Here is a 25,853-nt window from a genome sequence, read left to right as displayed (position 1 = left end):
TCGTTTCAGCAACACAGAGGATGTAACGCCTTTCCAGTTTATTGTCTTATATTAAACGGTACACCGTGACATAAAAACATTTTGTGTATCGGCGAACGTAGACTGAGAGTGAGAGGACACAAAGAAGCAAATGCTTTGGCGTTCATCTGTGGGGAAACCATTTTATGATTGCCAATGCATCCAAGCCATAAGGATACAGTCGTCTCGCTAGCTTAACTTAGCTAGCTAAACGATACTGTCTGTGTCGTGGATGGGTTCACTGTACAAGGTGCAAGAAACGTTGACCTGTGCTTAGCGAACAACATGGATACTGCCGAGGAAGGTAAATAATAAAAGAAAGTTCTTGTTTTGTTTTCCCATCGGTGGCTAGCTAGCGTTAGCCTCGTAAGTACATCACTGCGAACCGACCCTGCTGCTGTGCTGGCCTGCTAATGGTTAACTTAGCCGAATAGCTTAGCTTTATATAGACTGTCATCGTCGTGAGGGGTGAATTCAGGAATGGGAAGGATGGACACCGACTGCTAAACGTTGTTTTAATGTAGCCGCGGCTCAGCATTGGGCCACACCGTAAGAGAGAGAGCATAGAAGGGGTCAGAAGTTAATGGTGATGTCATTGAAGTTTTACGAAACACTCACTTAAATTCGTATATGCTGACTATCTTAGTATTAGAAAAAGGTGTGCCGAAAAGTGAGCGTCTGCCAAAACAACTGATCGACATTCATGGGAGTTTTTTTCTGCGTGTTTTTGCATTATTGTACCTTCCTTTTGCATCATATGCAATCCAGTTGTTCTTATCATTTGAAATACCTTTGAAGGACTATTTCAACTCATGGAATGCAGTTTTCTCTTTGTCAAAAAGAGATTACAGCTCACAGGATAATTGCAAAACAGTAATCCCCTTAGCTTAGATGAAAAAGTCACCGTAAATCATGTCAATTACAGTTTAAACAAGAATATTTAACGTACTACACACATATAACTTAACATTCAAGAGCATACTACAGTATTGCCTTTAAACATCGGAAATGTCAGGCCTTTTTTGTCACAATTTTTCAGTTACAAGAAACGCTGCACATAGACACACTTGCTATCACAGCAGACATTAACATATATGTATCAACATGTTACGGCTGTTTGAGCCAGATAAAAGCGGCTGTAGACAGACAAGACACAATCACTTTTTGGCAGATGATCACTTTTTGGCACAACCCCAGTTTTATGTCTCTTGACTACATTCCTTCTTCCTTAATATATCTCTCCATTAAAAACCCACCCCCAGTCACTGTCTGCCCATCTGCCTTTTGCTTGTCTTTGGAAATGGGTATCATATACTCACTTTTGTGCTTCTTTTTTTGTGTGTGCAGCGGATATTTGTCGTGTGTGCCGCTCTGAGGGGACCCTGGACAAACCCCTGTACCACCCCTGTGTCTGCACTGGCAGTATCAAGTTTATCCACCAGGAATGGTAAGTGTGTTTGGCTGGCTCTTCTCTTTTGACAGTTATTATTTTTATTTCCTTGTGAAGTAACATTTCTCCTCACATGCCTACACCAAACTGTCATTTTTATTAAACATTTACCTGTACAAAAAAAAATTAAAAATGGCACTGCTCTGAGTTATTCCGCTCAGGACACCATGCTAACTTGTCGGCTTAGCTAACAGGAACTTTGCTCACATTTTCTCCAAAAATGAGTCTGATACTTTTTCAAGCATTCTGGTGCACAGTTATTGAAAAGTGATTATGAAATTTCCTTGCGTCTACTGTTGGAGTAATTTATTACTGACAAAAGGCAGTTTATTGTTGTTTATCTTTCCAACATGGTTGTTTCTATCCTTGTTCAATACAAATGAGTATAACATATTTAAAACAATAGCCAAGAGAATACTTGGATTTATTTAAAAAGAAGAAAAAAGTGTTCTTTGACTTATTTTAATCTCAGCCATTTAAAAAAAAATACCTTGAGTTTACATTTACATGGGTTTTTTGATCATTAGATTGCTGTCCAAAGAGTGTTATAATCAGATTATTACAGTATACTGCAAATGCTATTACTTGATGATAAATCCAAGGTAATCTGGAAACTGGAATTTCCTTTCTGTAAGAGCCTGTAAGTTCTGTTACTTCACAGTGTTTGCTAAGAATTAGATAACCCGAAACATTGATTGTGTACTGAGATAATTCCTATAGTGGAGACTTGATAGCTAATGTAACACAAGAACCATGAAAGGGACACAGGACAGGCTGAATCACAGCCAGGTTTAGTAGTATCCCATATTACAGGCCTTAGGTGTGGTATTTGCACTGTGAAAATAATACCAGTTCCTGCAGGTATTTTTGAGATTGTGTTGTGTTCTCATCTGTCCCGTGTGTGAGTGTCACTGGTTACGAGAGTGTCAGGTGGATGGAAGCACATGCAGAAACAAAAGCTGGACCTAGACTGTTCTGTGGTCACTGAAATCTAGACAGTTCTGCCTGAATGGTATAGTTGTGTGGAATGAATGCACATTGCAGCTAACCTGAGATTGCAACATTTTAAAAAAGTAACCTGAAACTTTGTTCAACATTGGAGCCACAGCTGGAACTGTGAACTGTTGAAGCTGAATTGAAACTTACAAGCATGGCCTGTGTAAGGCTAATGCAAAGTTCTTTAATGCTGTTATGCTGTTGGAATCAGCTGGTGCATCGACTCCCTTACATAACCTAGTTGTTAATCCCACACTCTGGCCTGTGACACAATGAGCTGGGATGGTGTAATTATGGTCAACATACATACAAGCACATATGAGGTCAGAAATAGCCTTTTTTGCTACTTGTTAGAGTGTGGGCTTTACTATGACTGAATTATGGCAAATCCTGACAGACTATGTATGTATGTGGGGTCCAGAGGTCCTGGAGAGGTAATCACAGCTGAGCTTACGTCTTCATCACATCATACTATTGTATAGTCATGGCAGAGGTATGCATGAAAAGTTTATGTTGGGTCAAAACTTGAGAAATTAGTCTAACAAAGTCTATATTCTAGACTGATTGTTACGTCAGCAACACAGGACTTCTTCTTTGTAAGAGTATTTAGTTTGATTTAATTTATTTAGTTATTCCATAATCCTTAAACTGGCCAAACTAAGGACTGATAGAATCATTTGAAATTTATTACCCCATTTAGATAGTCCAAATATTACTATACACACCCAGACAGCAAATATATTAGGTATATAGGTATGAGTTTTAAAGCAGGCAATTCGAATAAACCAGTGTCTGCACTGATTGCTATCGATGACAGTTTTCTATTGTTTAGTATCTTTCACTAAATGCACACATGCAAAATTACATTACATGCCAGTGTGATGAGTCTGTGTGAGAAACTGATTTTTTTTACTTAATATTTTCATGTTAAAAAAAAAAAACAAAAATATTATGTTTTTGAATCCTTAATTACCTTTTAAATCTTGCTTCACAGTTTGGTCCAATGGCTGAAGCACAGCAGGAAGGAGTACTGTGAATTATGCAAGCACAGATTTGCTTTCACACCAAGTAAGTCCCAGTGGCATTGATGGATCGTCCACTTTATTGCTATACAACCTAAAGTTTTCCCATTATTTATTTTGTGCTAGTTCTTTTTGCATGTGAGTATTCATTTGTTGTTTTTGTTGACACACAATTTTGACTAATGCGAATTAATGCCAGTTCTGAAATAGAAGACTGTCATACACAAAAGATTATTTGAAAGCCTCTGGTTCACTCTCTCTGCCTGTACACTTCAGTCTACTCCCCAGATATGCCCTCACGTCTGCCCATCCAGGACATTTGTGCTGGCCTGCTGACAAGTGTGGGCACGGCCATTCGCTACTGGTTTCATTACACGCTGGTGGCCTTCGCATGGCTTGGGGTGGTTCCTCTCACAGCATGTAAGTATATAGTATTCACTGATACAAATGCTAGGATAAATCACATTCAGGGCCACAATGATCACCTCCTAAATGTTAGATTACACCTCTCGCAGAACTTGTATAAATTGTTTAGCTTGAAGTGTAATATCTCTATCATATTGATTAATAAAAACAATAATGAATAGTTAGTGCCGTTTTTTTTTTTTATCAGAACACCTCATTTGATAGATTTGAAAGCATTTGATCAGTATTTGCAGATGCTGAAGATGTTTTTCCTCATCTACATTCTTGTCTGAGTATAGATAAATGACAATATCTGTGTATGGAAAAACTTTGAGACATTTCCTGCTATTAGAGCACATACTACAGTTATTGAAGAAGTGGCAAACAGAAGCTTTACATATTGATTTATGTTTATGGTAAAGTATTATTAAGAAAATTGCAGCTTTAATATCATTACATAACAAGCAATGCAGTGTGTGTTCCTAGGTATGTAAATCCCTCTCATTACTGAGTGCATAACAGTTTGGCTGGATATATTCAGTTCTCATATATAAATGCAAGTTTTCACATTGAGGTTTATTTAATAATTTGTTTGAGATGTGTGCAATGACACCAATTTATTTATGTGGTCTTTCTGTCCCAGGTCGCATCTATAAGTGTCTTTTTACCGGCTCTGTGAGCTCCCTTTTGACACTGCCATTGGACATGCTCTCTACGTAAGTGCTAGTAGCATTCTCCAGCACTGCATGCTAAAACATGAAAATGATGGTAAATGTAATGTTTAAAATAAAGCCAGCATGTTCGCTTGTATTATCTGTCACAGATACTCTTTGTGCTTTTGGATATTTTAATATGTTTTTATGCTTGTGTTCCTGCAGAGAGAACCTGCTTGCAGATTGTCTCCAGGGTTGTTTTGTGGTGACTTGCACCCTGTGCGCATTCATAAGTCTGGTATGGCTCAGAGAACAGATAGTCCATGGTGGTGCCCCCCAGTGGTTAGAGCAGCACCAACCACCACCACCCAATGCAGCTGGACAAGCCAATGAGGTACACTGCTTACAAAACTGTCAGATTAGAGAAGGAGATGTTTATGTGGTCAGCGTCGGTTAACAAACACAAAACTGTTTTGTTTCCTTGTGGTGCAAATATTTATTTAGAAAAACGTGGTCTAAATGTACTTGCAGGTATTGCCTTTCTCTTATAGACATCTCATTCAAGTAATTTATTTTATTCTACATACATAAGTATGTTTGACACATTGGTCATTGTGTCAACACAGCGCCATAACATTTAATGCTTTTGAATGAAGTATGCTTGAGTGCTGCAGTCTTCTAACTGATCGGTGTCGCCGCTGAGAAAAATATCATTTACGCCATGGGAATAGCAATATGAGAGGTACAGGACGTACATAATTCAAACATCCTTTTCATATTCGTCTGTCAGTCTTTGACGATCTGGGGAAGCTATCTTATCTCAGTCATAACTGCATCCTGTTTGTTTCCTCCTGGGGCGCTGCTTCATGCCTGCAGCACATTTCTCGTCCAGTTGTTGCAGCAATCTCTCTCCACGAGTTTGTGCTGTCTGGGAATCCCTTCGCTCGCACTTTGATGGATCACAGACTAGAGATAGACTTGCTTACAGACTCATGCCTCCAGCTTGCCCAAGTGCCAGATGTGCTGTGCACAGCAGGTTACAAAAATTGGGAGCTGTGTGTCACCTGCCTAAACAACACTAAAGTGCACTGTATTTCAACTAAATATCGTCACTTTAGAATTAAAATATTTATGGTGTGGACAGAGAGTTCCCAGTGTTTTATATCACTGTGTGCATTATTTAGATACATCCTATAATAACATATAAGTCTACCATGCATTGTCTTCATGCTGTTGATTACTTTTATTAAGGCCATGCATTGTGTTCTCTTAATATCAGGCACAGGCTGCAGGTCAAGGAGCAGCTGATGAGCCTCCTGCAGCCCAGCCAGCTCCTGCTGAGCCTCCCGCCCAGAATGAGGCAGAGCCTGAACCTCCTGATGTCCCACCAGATCAGGGTGAGGATCCAGAACTTGAAGAAGAAGAGGGAGCAGCTGCTGAAGATGCAGACCCCAACAATGGAGCACAAGGTTGGAGATTTATCCATATAGTTTTTCAAATAGATCCTTGTTAAAGGAACAGGTTTTTGCAAATGGAAACAGCAAGGTTTATGGAAGTGGAAGTCTCAAGATTGAGCGACCCAAAAGCAAACAGCACCACTGGCATTACAGCATACAAATACTTGCCACAATGGCCTATTTGGTTTGACTATTTGCCAAAGCATGACAATTCATTTGACAGTGACATAACAGTGTGTCAAAATGCTACTTAATAGCACTGAAATCACACTTACTTGTTTTGTTTTATCATAATTTATGGACTGCTTTTGCAGCAGGCAAAGCAAGTAGGCAGGGTAATAAATGGTGAATATATTATACGTTATTCTAGCTTGAGGGTACAGCTAAATAAATGCAATGGAACAGCTTCTCAGTAGCATGTTGTGTACTTCAGAGCTAACAGATTTTCACAGAACAACATTAATAATGTAATGTTAACTGCCTGTTACAGCAAGGCAGACAAACTGACAGGAAGATTGAGCTCAAATTTATTTTGACAGTAAAGTCAAAGTTGATGCGCTTTTATGTATTTTATGTTGATGCCTTTCAGATTGCTGTCTGCTTCCAATGTAATAATCTTCATTGTGTTTCATGTCGGTTTCTGTCTATGTAGATGACATGAACTGGAATGCTTTGGAGTGGGACAGAGCAGCAGAGGAACTCACCTGGGAAAGGGTAACACTGCCATTACTGTTCACTGTATATTTACAAATCTGTGTCTGTGGTGTTTATGGTATATGTCTGTGCACAGTAAAACATGAAATATTTCAATTCCCCTTTCAGATGCTTGGCCTGGATGGTTCACTGGTATTTTTGGTAAGTCTTAATGTTTGTAAGTTTCAGGTTATTTGCCTTTTGTTAGTAATGATATCTGATATGAGGGGAATGTAAAAACAAATTTGAACCTTACCTCTTGATGACTTGAGTGAAGACTGGTGTTTTTGTCTCCTAGGAACATGTGTTTTGGGTAGTGTCTCTCAACACACTCTTTATCTTGGTCTTCGGTGAGTAGAGTGAAACAAAGATGCATCATAAGCATCAAAACAAAATGTACACTCCTGACCTTTTTGTCACAGCAAAAACACAAACGTGAAAGTCTTAGTTACCATGTAAATATAGCTATGGTATTCATACTGCGCTAGGTAAAATGTCTTCTCTTCTTTGCTTCATTCAGCATTTTGTCCCTACCACATTGGACACTTCTCTGTTGTTGGTCTTGGCTTTGAGGAATATGTAAGTAACATTTTGAGTCATCTTACCTTTACAATGCAAAGATGTAATCCTTGAATTATACTTTTCATATACTTACTACAACTTTATGCGCTATTTTTTAGGTCCAAGCGTCTCACTTTGAGGGATTGATCACAACAATTGTGGGCTACATACTGTTGGCCATGACGCTCATCCTGTGTCATGTATCCTTTCACCCAGCAGCATAAATACCCTGTACACCCATGAAAAGCAGCGCTTAATCCAAACACAGTCTGATACTGTTTTGTTTATGGAGACTGAGATGCATTTTAAGTTATTGCTGTCAGATGTGCACAGATTAGAGTGTGTGTGCAGTACTGATCCTTAATGACTGTCATAGGGACTGGCTGCTCTGGTCAGGTTCCAGCGCTCCCGGCGTCTCCTGGGAGTCTGCTACATTGTTGTCAAGGTAACTGCTCGAAGTGCATTTCTGCTTTGTGTGAGACATGTAGACACTGACCTTGGTGGAAATACAAACACAAGTATTCACTCCATTACCTCCTGGCTATGATACTGAATTAGATTTTATTTGCAAATATACACAGAAGGGAATGGATAAAATTATTTTCTTACAGTATGACACACAAATAATTATGTCAGGCTGGAGATGGTTTTATCCATCTAATAGTCCTTACATTAATTTAACATTTACAAGGATGTACCTTAAAATACTCTATTGCTCATTCTAACTACCAAAACATTTGAAAATAAGTGTAATGGTTTTGTATTTCAGCACATTTTATTGAGATTTTTATGTGTTTGATTTCTTTACATATTGTGTAAACCTTTACTGAGAGAAGTCTCTACTTCAATTACAGGTGTCCTTGCTGGTTGTTGTGGAGATTGGTGTTTTTCCTCTGATCTGCGGCTGGTGGCTTGACATCTGCTCTTTAGTAAGACTCTCTTGCTCTTCTTCATGCTCTGATCCTAAATATTTCTGTATCATTCTGTTTATGGATCTCGGGTCTGTCTTTTAAAACACCAACTCGTCACACTTGTATGCTTTTTTAATTAAATTGGTTGAGTAGTTTGGTTTGGGAGCCCTATTGAAATTGTGCAAACAAGAAGGTTAATACAGTTGTCATTCTTGGCAAATGTAGTTTTTCTTACAGTCTAATATTTTATAGTAGCAAATAATTTCCACGAATAGTGTGCATGTTTTATGCTAATGTTATTGAACTGTTCCAGCATTGGTGACAGAATCTGCCTGTGTCACTTTACAAAATTTCAGTAAATACTTACATAGTGTGCAATTTTCATAGAATTTGCTAAAATGAGAGTGGTGATACATATCCTGCAGAGGCTCTGTCACAACACCTTTGAAGGGCTTTAAGCAGGGCAGCACAGAGACAAAAGCAGATGCTGTTACTCACACAGTTCATGCATTCATTAACACATAGAAAAACAGAGAACAGACTGGTTTAGATGACTGAACAGTGAGAGGATACCATATGCCTCAGCGGTGTGACTGTCATTCTGTTTGTTTATTCTCTCTTGTGTGTCAGGGAGTTTGTATGTGTTAACACATAATAGCACAGTGACACTAGTCTCTCACTACCTTCAGCCACAACCTAAGCTTGCGCTGTTGTCCACATTATTGCAAGCCAGTCGATGCATTTTTCTGAGACTGTCCCAAGTCAATCCACCTTCACCAACAGGTGAAGCAGCTTCGACAGCAAAAGGGAACCTGTGAATCATGTCACAGTTCTCCCAAAATAAAACTTTTGATAATGACATGCCAGTGTGGGCTGTGGCACAATATTTTCTTTTGAAGCTATAATACGTATGTGAATGTACAGCTTCAAAAACAGATTTTCCATTTAAAGGTAAAACATAAACCCAACAGCACTTCCATAACCGCCAGTCCTTCAACATTTTCTTGCAGAAAGTCAATGAGTTCAGTCTAATTTTACACTGCTTGTGCCATGTGCAAATGTTACTCATAACATATTTTGTCATGAAACTTATTGTGTATTTAGTAACAAAAAGCATGCATTGAGAAGCATCATCTCAGACAAACACTGAAGTGAAATTTAATCTCTGTTGTTTCACTTTCTTCATCCTGCAGGAGATGTTTGATGCCTCACTTAAAGACAGAGAATTGAGTTTCAAATCAGCACCTGGTACTACTATGTTCCTGCACTGGCTTGTAGGAATGGTCTATGTCTTCTACTTTGCTTCATTCATCCTTCTACTGAGAGAGGTAAAAAAAAAAAAGAACAAAAAAAAAAGAAACAACAATGAAAGTGACTTTTTCAACGCAGTGATTTCGAGGAACAAGGCCAGAGTTCATATGCTGCAAACAAAATTTTCTTATGATAAATATACTGCACTGTGCAGTTACTCATACCTGTTTTCTCCATCAGGTGCTGAGACCTGGAGTGCTGTGGTTTCTGAGAAACCTCAACGACCCAGATTTTAACCCGGTGCAGGAGATGATTCACTTGCCCATCTACAGACACCTGCGGCGATTCATTCTGTCTGTGGTTGTCTTTGGCTCAATCGTGTTGCTCATGCTGTGGCTTCCCATCAGGCTGATAAAACTGCTGCTGCCCACCTTCCTCCCATACAATGTCATGCTCTACAGGTAACCAGCAGACATAACAAAACCATAGGTCACTTATTAATATTGTGTGCAAAACTTGTTGCTCTGTTTCTCTGAAGTGGTCTGAGAAGTCACTACATTTTCAGGCTGAATACTCAGTATCTTGTCACAGCATGCATTTAAGAGGAAATGCTAACAGCATTGCCAGCATGAATGACTGATCAAAAAAGAAGAATTGCTGTGACTTGTCCTTTTGATGAAACTTCACATAAGAGGAAGCAAAAGTCTTATTTTGTCAGATAAATCGAGAACAAAAATGTAAACCACCAGGCACTGTTTTGTGGAACGAAGTGGTACTTAAACTGGTGCACACCGTTGTCTTTTTCTGACCCTCTTCACCTCTTTCTCCTCAGTGATGCCCCAGTCAGTGAGCTGTCTTTGGAGCTGTTATTACTTCAGGTTGTGCTTCCGGCTCTACTTGAACAGGGACATACTCGCCAGTGGCTCAAAGGCCTGGTCAGAGCCTGGACAGTCAGTGCTGGATATTTACTGTAAGTCAAATTTGAATACACAATACATTTTCCTGCTCATCCAGCGAATTTATTTCCTATATTGGCTGTCTGTAACTGACTGCTTCTCGTTGTCTCCAGTGATCTCCACTCCTACCTCCTTGGTGAGCAGGAGGACAATGATGCTAATCAGCCTGTCAACAACAACAATAATAACAATCCTCCCCATGGACATCAGAACAACAATAACAACCCTGCTCCAGCTGTTGGTGAGGGACTTCATGCAGCCCATCAGGCCATTCTGCAGCAAGGGGGACCAGTGGGTTTCCAGCCCTACCACCGACCTCTTCGCTTCCCATTCAGGGTGAGACAGTCACCTAATTTTGAATGTGTATCTGTAATTTCAAGCATGGGCATATAGATGGATTAAGTAGAACTGGATACTGTGTTCATAAATGATACACTAGTCATTTCTATTCATGTTTTTCACTGAGCACACATTTTGTTTTCATAGGCGTAAGTCTTTTTGGACCTATAGGGCATTTGCACTATAGGTTTTCTCCATCCAAGTCAGTTGAAAACATGCATATCCTACAGTCCTTCCAGGGGGTTTGTGGGTTTGTATTACTCAAAAAAATGTATTTATTATTTTGATAGCTACTCTTTTCCCACTAGATGTGTATGGGGGAAAAATACATTTTAGGCCAGCAGGCGTTTGTAATGACCACCCCAGAATTGATTCACAACTGAGCTGCATTCCTGGGGCCTTGGAATTACACAAAGTCTCTGTTTTCTAAAATTATTATAAGTGTAGTGAGTGACTGTAGCCTGCAAAACGCCACAGTCATAAAATATATCTAAGACACCCAGGTCAGGTCAAGCAAGACAGTGAAAAAGCTATAGCTAGCACACTCAGCTTTCCATGCAACTGCAATATCAGCTGTACATTTTACCAAGCCTGCTGGAAAAAGACACCTTTAATTTATAGATAGCTTAAGCTTTACAGAGAGATTGGTTGCAGGCAGTAGGGATAAAAAGAGTTGCGGAGAAACTGTACTCTTTAAGTGATAACACACGGATTTAGATCAGTGTTGATGTGAACATCAAATCATTATAAAACAGATGTAGCTATTTTTATACACAGCACAAGTCTTTTGAAAAGAGACATACTGAGCCATCTATTATTTGTGGTTTGAGTCAAATTTAGAAATGTGCCAACGCCCTAGGTACCACTTACTGTGAATCTGAGCCCCTACAACTTAACTCTCAGTCATTGCACTCCTCCTCTTTCATGTTTGCGACCTTAATCTCTGCAAGCCTGTTATAATAGTCTTACACTTTAAGTCTATGAAATACAATTTTATAGTATATACTAGGGGTGTCAAACATGCGGCCCGTGGGCCAAAATTGGCCCTCCAGAGGGTCCAATCTGGCCCTCAAAGTGTAAAAATTCCAGAGAAGACATTAACTGCAAATTGTAAATTAGTAAAACTATAAATTTAAAATATTTTCTAGACCATGACAAATGTTTTGATCAGAAAGTAAAATACTAGATTGTTCATTGTTCTTTTGTCATTTTGTGTCTCATTTTTGTAACATTTTGTCTTACTTTTGTCGGTTTTTGTCTTTTTCGGCTGACTTTTGTCAGTTGTCTCATATTTTTGTGGTTTTGTTTCTCGTTTTTGTTTTGCGTTTCCTTTTTGTCTCACTTGTGTTTTTTGTCTTTTTGTCATTTTGTGTTTTGCTTTATTCATTGTTTTGCATATCATTTTAGTCGTTTTGTGTTTTTTTTGTCTTGTTTGTCTGTTTTTTTTATTTCTCGCTTTTGTCATTTTTTGTCTCGTTTGTGTCGTTTGTGTAATTTTTTGTCTCCTTTTTGTCATTGGACCATTTTTTTTTTTGATTTGTAACTTTTTGTCTCATTTTTTTGTCTCATTTTTTGTCATTTGTTTCTCGCTTTTGACGGTTTGTGTCTTGTTTCCTTAATTCTTGAAATGTGAATATTTTCAGAACATACTTTTTTGCACTCAAAGGGAAAAATTAGTACTTGTCCTTATTTATCGGTTATTTTTTTCAGATTTTACTGTTGCGGCCCACTGGAGATCATGTTGGGCTGCATGTGGCCCCTGAACTAAAATGAGATTGACACCTCTGGTATATAGTTTCAACAGTACAGAGAATAGAGGTTTGTTATACAATGTCCCATTTTAAAGCTTTTATTCTATCCTGTGTCATTTTTTCCCAGATTGTGTTGCTGATAGCCTTCATGTGCATCACTCTGCTAGTGGCCAGTCTGGTGTGCTTAACCCTACCAGGTGAGACGTGGAGGCGTACAGCTGAACCACATCATTTTTCACTCTGTGAACCCACACCCAAACTATAATTAAAATGAGTGTCTCCCTCTCTCTCTGTATATATACACATCTATGCTATTCAGTTTCCAGTTAAAATGTTAATTTACTCCCTCTGCAACCACTACAGAGTTGGAAATAGTGTGTTCATTTGTTTTTTCACCTGTGTTTCAGTATTCACTGGCCGCTGGCTGATGTCCTTCTGGACAGGAAATTCCAAAATCCACGAGCTGTATACAGCAGCATGCGGTCTGTATGTCTGCTGGCTGTCTATCCGCGGAGTCACCGTTCTGATGGCCTGGATGCCGCAGGGACGCACTGTTATCATGCGCAAAGTCCAGGAGTGGACTCTGATGGTGAGAATAAATGAGGAGCCTTAGTTGTTGGCAAATATCTAAACTGGGCAGCACAGGTTTGTGCTAATTAGCTGCTCTCTTCCCAGCCATTATACTGTCTAATGTTGGACCTAAATACAATGTTAACTGGTTGGATACCTATTACAGCTCATTAGGTGATACCTTAAATTTGCCAGCAACTGACTAGAAGAAATATCTCAACATTGTTATCAACCCTACCAGTGCTGCAGCATTTTATCTTTTTTATATACAAGTGAAATAACCCTACCATGTTCCAACAACTCCCATGCTTGTTCTTTTAAACTGAACTGTCATAATTAATCGTGTTAATTGTGTATCTGCAATTGTGTAGATCCTGAAGACCCTTGTTGTGGCTTTGCTGGTTGCTGGAGTTATTCCACTGTTACTGGGCCTGCTGTTTGAACTGGTCATTGTGGCTCCTCTCAGGGTACCCCTGGACCAAACACCCCTCTTCTATCCCTGGCAGGTATGATTGTGTGCATTCCTGTTTCTGTCATTCTGTCACTGGTTTGCCAGCAGCAGCTTGTTAAGTACAGCGAGTCAGTAAGAAGTTTGATGTTCATCCCTTGATCTTATCTGCAGGATTGGGCTCTTGGAGTGCTCCATGCCAAAATTATTGCTGCCATCACTCTCATGGGTCCTCAGTGGTGGCTGAAGACTGTTATTGAGCAGGTGGGTTTTTAAACAGATATTCGACACAAACTTTTTCATAAAGACTAGATTTTAAACAGTTGATATCTATATAGTGCATTGGAGTGGTTAGTCTGTGCCCTTGGTATAAAATTGGGATTAAAGCTCCCATGTCACTAAGAAATCTCTCTGCTCTGATGGCTTTGAGCTTAACAGTAGATCCCTGCCATGTTTATTTTTGCTGTTTTTTAGGGGGTGGGGGTTTTGCTCACTTTGCATTTTGACCTGCTTAAAGCACGGAAAAGGACAACAATTTCCAAGTGGCATAATATCTGTAAACTCCCATCTTAGGTTTATGCAAACGGAATTCGCAACATTGATCTCCAGTTCATCATCCGTAAACTGGCAGCTCCTGTTATCTCAGTCCTGCTGTTGTCCCTGTGTGTGCCATACGTGATCGCCGCCGGGGTGGTGCCTGCTGTAGGTCAGTATCTGAGCACATGCAGATGAAGCATTACACTCACAATATAAATTACAATCTGTGGCAAAAGAAGACGAATAAAGAACCTGCATAGCTTCCATTAAATTTATACTGTCAATGTTTGTTTTTTTCAGTTTAGCTGCTACTTCACATAACAGAAGTGTCTCCAAAGTATTGCTTTTTCCTTATTGTTTTACTTTTTACACTGTTTCAGGTAATGGGACTATAGCTGAAGCGGTATGTAATGTCATAAAGTTATACATTGCTTTTTCAGGAGTTACTCCAGAGATGGAGATCCTAATGCAGAGGAGAATCTACCCATTCCTCTTGATGGTGGTTTCTCTTATCGGCATCCTTTCCTTCCAAATTCGACAGTTTAAACGCCTTTATGAACACATCAAGAATGACAAGTAAGGATATTTTTGCATAGTTTTTAGCAGTTTGTTGATAATAAATGGGCTTTTTTTGAATGTGTATAACAATCAGGGTGGTGTTTAGAAAGTCAGTTTCCCATTTATATAAATTTAAGTTAAACATCTGGTTTGAACTTTTTCTATGCTTGTCAGATAGTTCTGGTTTATGTAGCATGCCTTTTTCATAAAGTAATTTTTGATTGCAAGATCATAAATTGGCTGCATGTTGGCTGTAGCAATAACAGTAAAAACAAAGGTCATGTCAGTACAGGAAAGTCTGACAACGATAGCACTTAAAGAAATAATACTGTAATAATCTCTGTTCTTGCAGGTACCTGGTTGGCCAGAGGCTTGTCAACTACGAACGAAAAGCTGGCAGAGGAAGCTCAGTCCCTCCCCCTAACCCTGTCGCAGAGTAAATTTTTGTGTCACATGTTGCCACATTTTTGCACCTTTTACCCTGCGTACGGCCTGTCCAATCCTCCCCCCCCCCCATCCTTTTTGATTTTCAACTCAGTCCTTGGACTGTAATCCTTTTTTTGAATCTCCTGTGGATCTTGGTGGATTTAATGGATGTTGTTCAGTTTCCTTTCATGCCCATCAAACACGGGACAGAAAAATGTATCATAATCATGGGACAGCAGATTAATCCCCTCAAACAAAACAAACGGAGTAGGCAGGAGGGTTAAAGGTTTGATTTAAAGCTCGACATCTGTATTGTCATCCATGCCTTGCTTTGTAAAGTGCTGCCTGATAATTGTACATGTGTAAATATTTTGAACGCAGACTTTGTCTTTAAAAAAAAAAGGACAGATGTGGATTAATGCAATGACCATTGTACATCTTAAAAGTGTATGTATAATTTATTAAATCAAAATGACAGTTTATCTTTATTGTTGCATGTGTTCTTAAGACAGTCATTGTTTGATTATTGCTCAACAATTAGGGCAAAGATCAAGGTTAGATTGCCCTCAACTGTGTACAGAATAATGTTCCTGAGCGATAAGAATTCATTTAAAATCCCTTTGTATTACAAGTATGAATCAACAGCTGCTTGAAAATTGTACTATAGAGACATACAAGTTAGAAAGATATCCCACATGGAAGCATGATCAATACATAACCGGGGGTGGAGTGATTGCCTCATCCTTTGGTATTAGAGGAGATTGAAGTACAATTCCAAATTTCTCTGCTAGAATACCAGGGATCTCCTCATCTTTGAGCTCTCTGGTTGTGGTTTCTACCACGCCTCCAGTTGCCTCAGTTGGGAATGTGATGGTATTAAGCTTGCGGCCAATGTAAGTGAGCCTTCCACCTGGTTTTAAAATGGTGCAGAGGGACTTGCAGAAGAAGATGGAAGAGGGAGAGGTTTGGTGGTAATTACACATCTCGGTAAAGTCCTCCAGACGCCGAGGTTCAAGGGTGAACTTGTAGATCTCTACCCAGTCTCCATCTGCACCCTTGTTTTCTTCCTTTTGCCACTCCAGAAAGCGCGTCCCCGCGGCTTCTCTGATGCGGTACACCCGGTGGCCCTGCTCCTGAGGGTCTTCGGTGTCCAATGAAAGCGGGACAGTGAACCCCGCGCTCCCGAACCCGACGTCGCACAGCCACCGGCGGCCCTCCAGAGTCACCATGATGATCAGATGGTCGAACGGGGGCCCGTAGCAATCCGTGATCGAGTTCTTCACCTGCCCGGACAGCAGACACAAGTTGAAGCCGAGTTTGGTGAGCAGCCAGGAGAACATGGAGTTGTTCTCATAGCAGAAACCACCTCGGCGCTGGTTCACGATCTTGTCGTAGAGAAGCGGGAGGTCGAGCTGGACTCTTCCGCCGCTGTGAACCGTGAGGTCCTCAAACGGCACCGACAGCAGCTGACGGGTGTGAACCGACCGCAGCAGCTCCAGGTCGGGCTCACCGGGGGCCGTTAACCCGATGCGAGACAAGTACTTCCCCACGTCCATGTCTACAGAAGTCATTTTGGCAGTCTACTTTCACTTTCAACCACAAAGTTTGGATAAACTACTATTAAACAAGCCCCACGTTGACTGACCGGTTAGTTTTTAATTTGCTTCCTGCAGTTGAATGTTGCGTTCAAAGTACACCCCTCTATCGCTAATTACGTCAATAAAATAACGGCAGGTATCAAGTTAAGCGCAAATAAGCCAGTAACTATTTTAAATTCGCATCAATAGTACAAAATTAAGTTACACTGTTGACTTTTATAGCGCAAAAGTGGCTGCCGAGTTGATTTTAACTGCCTTTTTTTTTTTTTTTTTTACTCAAACTGCCGATAGAAACATTAGTTCTCAGATGTTCAGACCTCTTCCTGTCTCATTTTGCTCCGTGACGTCAGGCCGTGGACACTCCCTTTTCCCCAGCAGAGGGAGAAAGATGGCGCCCACACACGTACTGAGATGCTGTCAACGGGGCTTAGCATGGATACCTGTGATTTTTATCGCCCTGGTCGTCTGCTGGTCGTATTACGCCTACGTGGTGGAGCTTTGTATATGTAAGTGTCCCTCCTGCTGCCGTGTGTTGCCTGTTGAAAGCCGTTTAACGCCGGTGTTTTCATTGTGCCGCTGTCCACACAAACACACAGCTGGCCAGCAAGGAAGTAAATGGACTGCAGCTCAACAATGGTGTTGGCAAGCCTTTCTAAATGTAGATACAGCTAATTATCTCGTCGCTTTGGGTCGCCTTATTTTATGTTTTTGGCCGAAGGAAAACTTTCACCGTGCTGTTAATGGAGCTGCCCGTCTCGTCTCTGTGGTTTTGTGTCGAGCTGAATAGAGTCTGAATGGAGAATTAAAACGCTAACTAAACGGTATTTGGCTGGCTGGCCAGGAAAATACTTTTCTTCCAAACACACTACCGGGACCGGTAATTAGCTTGGCGCATGTGAAGAGTTGCGGCTTGTGGACTGATGACAGATATTGCTGTAATATTGTAGGTAAATTGAAGAAAATACCCGATGAAATGAATTGTAAATGATGTAAAGCTTATGTGCTTTAGTAGTTTTTAAACTTTAATAACATCACAGATTTACACCCACAGGATCTGTTGTCAAGGTCTAATGCTATGTCTTGTAGTGTGCACTTATATACACATACATAACGATGAAACTTAGACTAGATCAATATAATATCTGTGTGATCCCAGTCTTATACATTATATGGCCTGGGTGTGCTCCTGACTTACGAGAAGTGACTTTTATTTAGCAGATTTCCTCATCTGAATGAGTTTTAGATGAAAGTCAGCAATATTTTGCAAAAGTAATTTGAGCAAAAGTGTCACTGAAAGTTCCCCTTTTTCTCAGCAGATGAATTTTGGAGCTGTACATGTTAAAATGCAAAAAAAATTTGACCACTTTTCATCCATACTGTACCAATATTTCAGTATGATATTCATAAATGGCTTTTAAAACAGAGAACAACAAGCCATTAAAGAGCTCAAAATAACTAAAATTTGATTGGACAGTCTCTGTCTGCTGATACAGTCAGTAGCAGCAGAACAGTGAATGCACCGTGTGGGAAAGTTTAGAAATATAAGTTATAGTTTCAGTTACAGGAATGTACATTATCCCTATAGCAGTCTTTTGATCTATCAGTTATTTTTGGGCTACATGGGGGTATCTAACCCTCAGTGTGGGAAACATGGATTCAGAGTTATAGTACTGCATTGTTATTTTGTTAAGTAAGATTTGTAGCAAATGCAATATGGATAAATTACACAATGCTCACTTTTCCCTGCTCAGCTGGGTTCCTAACTGCTCATTTATATGCCTCTATAATTAACAGTCTACTTGACAGTCTAACGTGTATTTTCTGTTTTTTTTTTCTCTTGCAGTCACCATCACGAGTATAGGAGAGCAGAGTAAGTGTCTTCCAGGATCAAAACAATGTTTATTTCACTTGTTTTGAATGGAAGTTTACCGAACCGAGCCAGTTGCCACTTATTGGGATAATCTCTCTGAGGTCTGTTGAAATGTGCTCTGTAGACTTGGCTAAAAAAAGGCTGGCACAGGAAATATTTTTTTCTCTCAAAGTGCTGAGGCTGGCTTCCTCGAAGCCCAGCAGCTCATCCTCATTCGACATTAGCAATTAGCTTTCCTCTCATTAATTAACCATGTAGATGTACAGTTTGCTCTTCTAGCCCACATCTCAAGTAGCAGTGGCATTCCCTTGTAATAACTTGGCTGTAGGCTTGTGTTCAAAGTCAGTGCACATATCAAACGGCATATCTTGTTGATCCTGATGCTCAGTTTTCCTCCCTTCAGTTGTCTACCTGATCTTCTTCCACCTCTCTTTCATCATGTTTGTATGGTCTTACTGGAAGACCATATTCACCAAGCCTGCCAACCCCTCCAAAGAGGTACAGCAACCCAGTTCTCCAAAGCAAGCCCACAACGTCTGCATGTCTATAATCCCCTACTGCGATAAAATGATCCTTGTACGTATGCTAAAAAGTCTGTGCTGCCCTTTTCTCCTAAGTTTTGCCTGCCCAAGGCTGAGAAGGAGCGTTATGAGAAGGAAGAGAGGCCAGAGTCCCAGCAGGAGATCCTGTGGAGAGCAGCCACCAGCCTGCCTCTGTACACCCGAACAGGAGCTGGAGGTACGATTGTGTCACAGAATGTAAATGAGAATGAATTTGTCTCTATGTTTAAGCTGTTCAGTAATGACATACTGTTATGTTGCCATGATCCAGCAATCCGTTACTGTGACCGCTGTCAAGTGATCAAGCCGGACCGATGTCATCACTGCTCAGCATGTGACATGTAAGAGAAGCATATCGACTGAACACTAACTGAGAGAATTTCTCTTTCTCTTCCTCTTGGTACTCACATTTTAAAATAGTGTTGATCTTGACTCATAGATTTTTAATGTTTTATTTTCTGTTTATTTGCTTATTATGGCAGGTGTGTACTAAAGATGGACCATCACTGTCCCTGGTATGTATGACCTACGTTTTGCTTTTACATAGTCTGAGTCAGGATGATTCAGACTTTATGCCAAGCACATTTGCTCCAGATCCATCAAGGTGTTTAATGTTTACACCTGAGTATAAAGGTCAGATCTGGTCAGCTGTTCCTCATACTTTGAAGTGAGGCATGAAAAAGTCAGCTAAGAGCAAACTGCATTCTGGACTGATACTCATTGGACTCATTTAATGTCTTCGAAACTGGTTTAAAAACTTGATATTGTATAAAAAATACTGGATTTGAATTTGTTTCTCCACTGTTGGCAAAATGTTTATTCGTATAACAAGTATGTATGTTGCCAAAACGGTTCAGAAAATGTTCAAAATTGCTAATGGATCTTGGGGTGTTTGTAATTTTTGACTGCATGAGTCTTAAAGGCACCAGAGCTTTCTGTTTGAACATTAACAGTTACACAAAGCCTCCACCTTTTGTAAAGCTGAGCTTGATAAGATTTCCTCTCCAAGGGCATGATGTCAAAATGTGACCTTTGTGTATCCGCAGGGTGAACAACTGTGTAGGATTCTCCAATTACAAGTTCTTCATCCTCTTCCTGGCCTACTCGCTGCTGTACTGTTTGTTCATTGCTGCCACAGTTCTACAGTATTTCATAAAGTTCTGGACAGTGAGTAACGATGCACAGGCGTCCACTTGCTTACCCTCAGCATCTAGTGAATGTGTGTCTGTGTGATGCAGATGCAGATTCGGTTGCATGTCAAAGCCAGGAAGAGCATCCCTTGAGTTGGTTGTGCATGGTGCTGACCTCTCCTCTCCTGTGCTGCGCTGTGCTGCTCCTCTGTTTTCTCTGTCCTCTCTCACCCTTCACCCTCTGACCCCTCTCTGTTTCCCTTTCTGTTATCCCCAGTTCTCGCACACTAGCTCATTGTTCTCCGATCTCTCTTTTTTCCATCTCCCTCTCCACATCAGAAGCATCAGTCACTCTTGTGGCCGCTCCACGTCGATTTCCTCTCATCTCTTCCTCTTTCATCCCTTTGTTCTTTCCATTCTGGGCACAGTTTACTCATTCACCCACTCTTCTTTCTTTCCTCCTAACCCCCCTTTTACCCAACTTGGCCTTGACTTGTATTTGTCTCCTGATTTCTAAGTGCTTCCCCTCCCCTCCCGCCTGTTCTCTCCTGGTGTTGCTAACCAGTCTCGTTTCTGTTTGTACTAAAGCTTTGCCGGAGGAAATCGGCAGAGAACTGCCCAAAGGTAACCCAGCCATCCTCTGAAGCCTTTTGGTGTTGCAGTGCTTCACCATCATTGCCATGGTTCATGTCGTGATCTGCATGCAGTGATGTGATTCACATAAGACTCTTCTTATTTCTCTGTTCCTCTGCCTTTTTCTTTTTTTTTTACCCACTCTCTCAAATTGCTCTTCCTTTCCATAAATATCCTCAGTGTGAATTTGTTATTGATTCCTGTCTCGCTCTCCTCTTCTCCCGTCTCTTCCCCAGAATGAGCTGCCAGACACTCACGCCAAATTCCATGTCTTGTTTCTTTTTTTTGTGGCGGCCATGTTCTGCATCAGTATTTTGTCCCTCTTTAGCTACCACCTGTGGCTTGTAGGGAAGAACAGGTCTACTATAGGTAACAAAAACACACACATTCAACAGATGTTTCTTGCATTTAAGCAGCTCCAACTGTGAACAGGTTTATCTGTATGTATTTAAATGTGTCTAGCACTAACTGCTAGACTTCTACTAACACATAATAAATCTCTGTTGCATTCTCATTAAATGGAAGTTGAATTTTGCCTTGGTGTTTGTTTAATACCCTTTTATTTGTCATTTCTGTCCATGTTGCTTGCCTTCCTGCAGAGGCGTTCAGAGCACCAGTCTTTAGAACAGGCTCTGATAAGAATGGCTTTTCTCTGGGTTTCCGGAAGAATATTGCTCAGGTCTTCGGTGACCAGAAGAAGTACTGGCTGCTGCCCGTCTTCACCAGGTAAAAGAGACGAATGCACAATAGAGGCATCAATACTACGTTCAAGCTAAGTTTTGAATTGAGTTCCTGTCGGTGCCATCTGTTGTTGAATTGCGAGCACAGAATTTGGTAATGTGCTTAAAATAAAAGAAAAAAATCTGAAATGGATGTTTTCATGCTAAAGTAGTAGCTGTCAATTATGGATCTGCTTTAAACATCGGTTTACTTTTGTTACGAGTCCTGTGATAAACTTTAGCTGGGCGCTGTTCCTCATTCTAATGTGTCTACTCACTTCCTTTACTCACATCTCTTCCTCACATCTTAGCCCCTCCAAGTGACAATGTGAAAGAGAGATGTGAGGTGCAAATTGAGAAGTAATTTGCTCCACAGTGTCAGTCTTAAACAATGCCAGTTACTTCTGATATGCTGTATCACCTGTTAAATTAAACCGACACCCACGAGATGTGGCATTTACATGTCACATCACTTGATAAAAGACTTCCACATAATATAAAGCTGTGCTTCTTATCTCTAAAGCTCCTCCCGAAGTCTCCTTTCTCCTCTTCTTCTTGAGGTGCATTAAAGTACCTGGAAGATGCTCCATAATAGCAGAGGATCAAGGATATTTATTGTCACTGCAATTCTACAACGAAACTTTGTTGGCACTTTTAAAAAACAACACAGTATAACAAACAACAACAAACAGCTTTATAAAAACAAGTATTAAAAAATATATGTATAATATGTGTCTTATAAACAGATGATTTCTAGCTTACAAGAGGATATAGGGAAGCATACGTTAGCATAATGAAAAGCACCCCCTGACTGCAGTTTGTTTCCTTGCAGGCTGACTGCACCTAATCTGTAGTTTCCTCTTTGTTTTCTACAGCCAGGGAGACGGCCTGACGTTCCCCACTCGGCTGGTCAACGTTGATGCAGAGCAGGCCACGGTGACTCTGCATCCAGAGCCAAATAAAAGGTGATCAATCATGGTGTAACAAAAGACATAGTGAAATCCCAGTCTTTACACTCATGGGCTTGGAGGCACTGTCTTGTTAAGTGTGTGACAGATTAGGGGGCTGTCCCACTGTCAAATCGTCAAGTGCACAAGGGCTTCTCAATGATATTATGCGTCCTTTCCCAGAGCCACTTTCTTGAGGGACTTTCTCATGGTTCATAGAGACATTGTAGTTGTGTAAACATGGATGTCCTTTGCCCCACAAAATGTACACAAACCAAGCATGGATAGTGTATGGAAGAAATGTGCTAGGAAGTTTATATGCAAGTGACAACATCTAGAACCTCACTGTTGTGGTTTTTTATTGCATGTTTGTAGAATTGTTTGAAAATGTAAACTTTTTGCATGGGATTCAGGCTACATATATTCATGGCATTTGGTAGTTTGCTACAATGCATAAACACTGTCTAAGGATTAACACTGTCTAAGGATTAAAACTTACATCTAAGGATTCATAACTAATCAGTTTATCATAATATAAATCCAAACTCAAGTGAATGCAGTGTGCCGTCACAATACTGTGTCCTTTTCCTCCTTTTTATACCATTTCAACAGGGTTTCTGCAGGGCATTAAAAAGCATTAATAATCATTAAGTTGATTTTGTGAAAATGAAGGCCTTAAATGGCATTAAAAATCATTACATTTGATTCTCAGTGGCATTAAAAATTCTTTCTGCAGTTTTCAAGAAAATATTTGACAGTAATAATATATAATTATAGACCGCGATTCGTCAGATATGTGCATCTGCGTAAACATGCCGAACCATTGCGATAATTGTTCCAGCCGGTTGGGTACAATTGCCAAAAACTGCATGTTTTTAACCCCCGTGTTGTCCTGCGAGTCAAATTGACCTGTTTTAAAGTTATAAAATGTGGAAAAAAAATATTTTTTCATAGTGAAACATCTGATATCCACATTTTCAACATTTTTGAGAATTTTTTTAACGTTTGTTGGTGGAAAAAAGAAATGCTAAAAAAAATGTTTCTTAGGAACATTCACATAAAAAATCAACCAAAATCCAGCGAATTTCGCTGGATTTTGGTTGATTTTTATGTGAATGTTCTTAAAGAAAATATTAAAAGTTTTTTCTGATATATATCTACTCACTTTTGATATATTTAGGATTTTTTTGGAAGATTTTTACTAGTTTTTTGAAAATATTTACAAGAACTTTCTTGCCAAATTTGGGGGATTTTTAAAAAGTAAAACTTCTAAGGAAAACTTTTAAGGCATTGTTGGAATTTTCTTCCTAATTGTTTTGCAAATTTTCAGAAATTTGGGGAATTTTTTTGCTGAATTTTTGGATTTTTTTCAGACGAGAATACAATATTTTTTGGTGTCCGTAAATGAAGACAGCAGGAGGGTTAAAGTGGCTGGCAGGCTGGACCAGGTGGAGGACAGCTGTGAAATGGGGAAACGCAAATTCCAGCAAAAATGCCTAGAAAACGTGGATTCCAGAGAATGACTGCAGCCCGTGGGTGGTCAGGGGTGGTTTCCGGATTCAGAAATAGTGAAACGTAGGGACAGTTTTCATTTAAAAATCATCTTTTGCAAAAAAAAACAAACCCCTGTAATTTGTTGAGTTCACAGTCGTGGCATTAAAATGTTTACAATCTAGCATTAAAATGGCATTAAAAGGCATTAAATTTGACTGGTTGATATCTGCCGAAACCCTGTTCAAGCCCTTAGAATCTCACACACTCAGTCACCACAGCTGTGACGTGGGTTAAGTATGAGGTTTTACTGCTCAGGCCTTAGGATTGAGTCACTGCACTTGACACAAGTCTCTGAAAAGATTTTCTGCTTTGGAAATGGTACTAATACCAGCTCGTTCTGCAGTTCTGCCGATGTCCCTGTGAGCCCGCTCAGCGAATCCCAGAATCGCCTCCTGAGCAACGAGCAGCATGCCAACAACACCGGAGACCATCTGGCTAATAACACTCTCAAATCAGGTGAGCCCCAGCATCAGTGATAACATTTTACCGAGAGAATTTCCATTAAAAACTCAACTTTTTGCATTTTGTGTTCGGCTTCACAGCTGAAAGTGAAACCATTACAATCTCCATGGAGAGTGAGTCTTAACCAGGTAAGCAAAATCATCCACCTCTCACTCAGCCTGTACAGCTCTGGCTATATGTTCCATGTAAAAATCATATTTTTGTGTGCAGAGTTATCACATGGAAGTACTTTATAGTTTAGTTATGCATGTTTTGTATGTAATCAACAGCAGTTTTCTCACTTACCCTTGTTTTGTTTCCTCTCTGCTACAGGAGAAACACCTCAGTCATCTAATATGATGCCTTAAGCAACACAACCGTTTAGCTCATCACCATGGCAACAATCCCTCAGTGGAACCACATCCCCACAGACCCATTCAGAGTAACTATGGAAATGCAGTCAATTTGCCCGTCACAGCACAGCAATGCATTTATAGTGTTGGCATTTTTGCATGCAGTCTCATAAGCACATCTCACACCTACTCCCAGAAGACATGTGATACAAGCTTGTTCCCAGGCTCACCAATGCATACACACACGCTAACAGCCACACATTCAGCTATATACCTATTTCTTTGTGCTGTTTTTTTTTTCTCTCTCTCACAAATCGAGCATTTATTGATGAAGAAAATCTAAGAATCCTGGAGGGAATCAGAGCTACTTTTGGTGTTTAATGAGACAACTTTTTGTGCCAAACGCTTCCCGGGTGAACCAAGACTTTATTTACAGGCACAAAGCTGCAGTGAAGAGTGTGGGACAAGCTGGAGCAGAGCAGTATATTTGTTTTGAACATTTCCTCTCTCGTGTTTTCAGAAAGGCAGTACTTGCTGTGGAGATGGATGAATCAGTTTACCTGTGTGACCGTTTTTTTGTGTGTCTTATTTTTAACTAATAATGTTGGAACGCATTTATGATCCGCACCTTTTGAGATGGATGTTTCCCACCAAAACCTGGACTCTACTGCATGGTTCAGTGGACTGCGCCAGTGCACAAAAGGGAAGACTGGCTGGATTTGGAGTGGCATTTTGGATTTCAGAGCACAAGATGGCGCATTTGCACTTTGTAGATTATCAATGTCCATCAAAAAAATGTGCTGCTTTTTTTTATCATGTCCAAAAAGCATCCCAGGTATGATGGATGTTGGATGATCATGTGATTCATGGTGTATTGTGTATGTGTGAGAGAGAGAATGTGTATAACAGTTAAAGTGGCAGTCATATTTTTCCTTTTTTTAATGACTAACGGAGACTAAAAGTATCAGCTTTACGTGTTTTTGTGGCCAACTTGTGTTCAAACCTGTTGTTTATAAATGCACCGTTTAACCTGGGAGATGTATTTC

General features: G+C 40.1%; 3 protein-coding genes across 4 annotated transcripts; 2 read left to right on the top strand and 1 right to left on the bottom strand.

The window, feature by feature from the left end:
- Position 1: 1 nt before the first annotated feature.
- On the top strand, positions 2 to 15,484 carry marchf6 (E3 ubiquitin-protein ligase MARCHF6). The gene is made up of 25 exons (XM_023297776.3): positions 2 to 322; positions 1,366 to 1,465; positions 3,459 to 3,532; positions 3,763 to 3,906; positions 4,535 to 4,607; positions 4,770 to 4,938; positions 5,824 to 6,013; positions 6,654 to 6,715; positions 6,824 to 6,856; positions 6,993 to 7,044; positions 7,215 to 7,273; positions 7,375 to 7,455; positions 7,632 to 7,700; positions 8,110 to 8,184; positions 9,360 to 9,494; positions 9,658 to 9,878; positions 10,250 to 10,387; positions 10,487 to 10,709; positions 12,591 to 12,660; positions 12,871 to 13,052; positions 13,405 to 13,539; positions 13,656 to 13,745; positions 14,055 to 14,187; positions 14,459 to 14,594; positions 14,929 to 15,484. The coding sequence occupies exons 1-25, from the start codon at positions 304 to 306 to the stop codon at positions 15,014 to 15,016; spliced, it is 2,751 nt and encodes a 916-aa protein (XP_023153544.1). The 5' UTR covers positions 2 to 303; the 3' UTR covers positions 15,017 to 15,484.
- Positions 15,442 to 16,573, bottom strand: LOC111587702 (arylamine N-acetyltransferase 2-like). Its single transcript, XM_023297780.3, has one exon. It carries the CDS (start codon positions 16,571 to 16,573, stop codon positions 15,710 to 15,712), a length of 864 nt encoding a protein of 287 aa, XP_023153548.1. The 3' UTR covers positions 15,442 to 15,709.
- On the top strand, positions 16,502 to 25,107 carry zdhhc20b (zinc finger DHHC-type palmitoyltransferase 20b). Of its 2 annotated transcripts, XM_035942714.2 has the most exons (15): positions 16,502 to 16,649; positions 16,951 to 17,106; positions 18,444 to 18,470; positions 18,874 to 18,968; positions 19,088 to 19,208; positions 19,302 to 19,371; positions 19,513 to 19,545; positions 20,077 to 20,197; positions 20,749 to 20,784; positions 21,030 to 21,162; positions 21,393 to 21,519; positions 22,388 to 22,477; positions 24,357 to 24,469; positions 24,556 to 24,603; positions 24,788 to 25,107. In XM_035942714.2, exons 2-14 carry the CDS (start codon positions 16,989 to 16,991, stop codon positions 24,597 to 24,599), a joined length of 1,128 nt encoding a protein of 375 aa, XP_035798607.1. In that variant the 5' UTR covers positions 16,502 to 16,649; positions 16,951 to 16,988; the 3' UTR covers positions 24,600 to 24,603; positions 24,788 to 25,107. The 2 variants fall into 2 exon arrangements, with proteins under 2 accessions (XP_035798607.1, XP_035798608.1); XM_035942715.2 differs by lacking the exon at positions 20,749 to 20,784.
- Positions 25,108 to 25,853: the final 746 nt, after the last annotated feature.

Source organism: Amphiprion ocellaris, chromosome 22 (genome assembly GCF_022539595.1).
Source record: "Amphiprion ocellaris isolate individual 3 ecotype Okinawa chromosome 22, ASM2253959v1, whole genome shotgun sequence".
In the NCBI taxonomy this organism is placed as follows: Eukaryota; Metazoa; Chordata; class Actinopteri; family Pomacentridae; genus Amphiprion; species Amphiprion ocellaris.
Note: the sequence above shows the minus strand (reverse complement) of the source record. Positions and strands in the feature narration are given on the sequence as shown.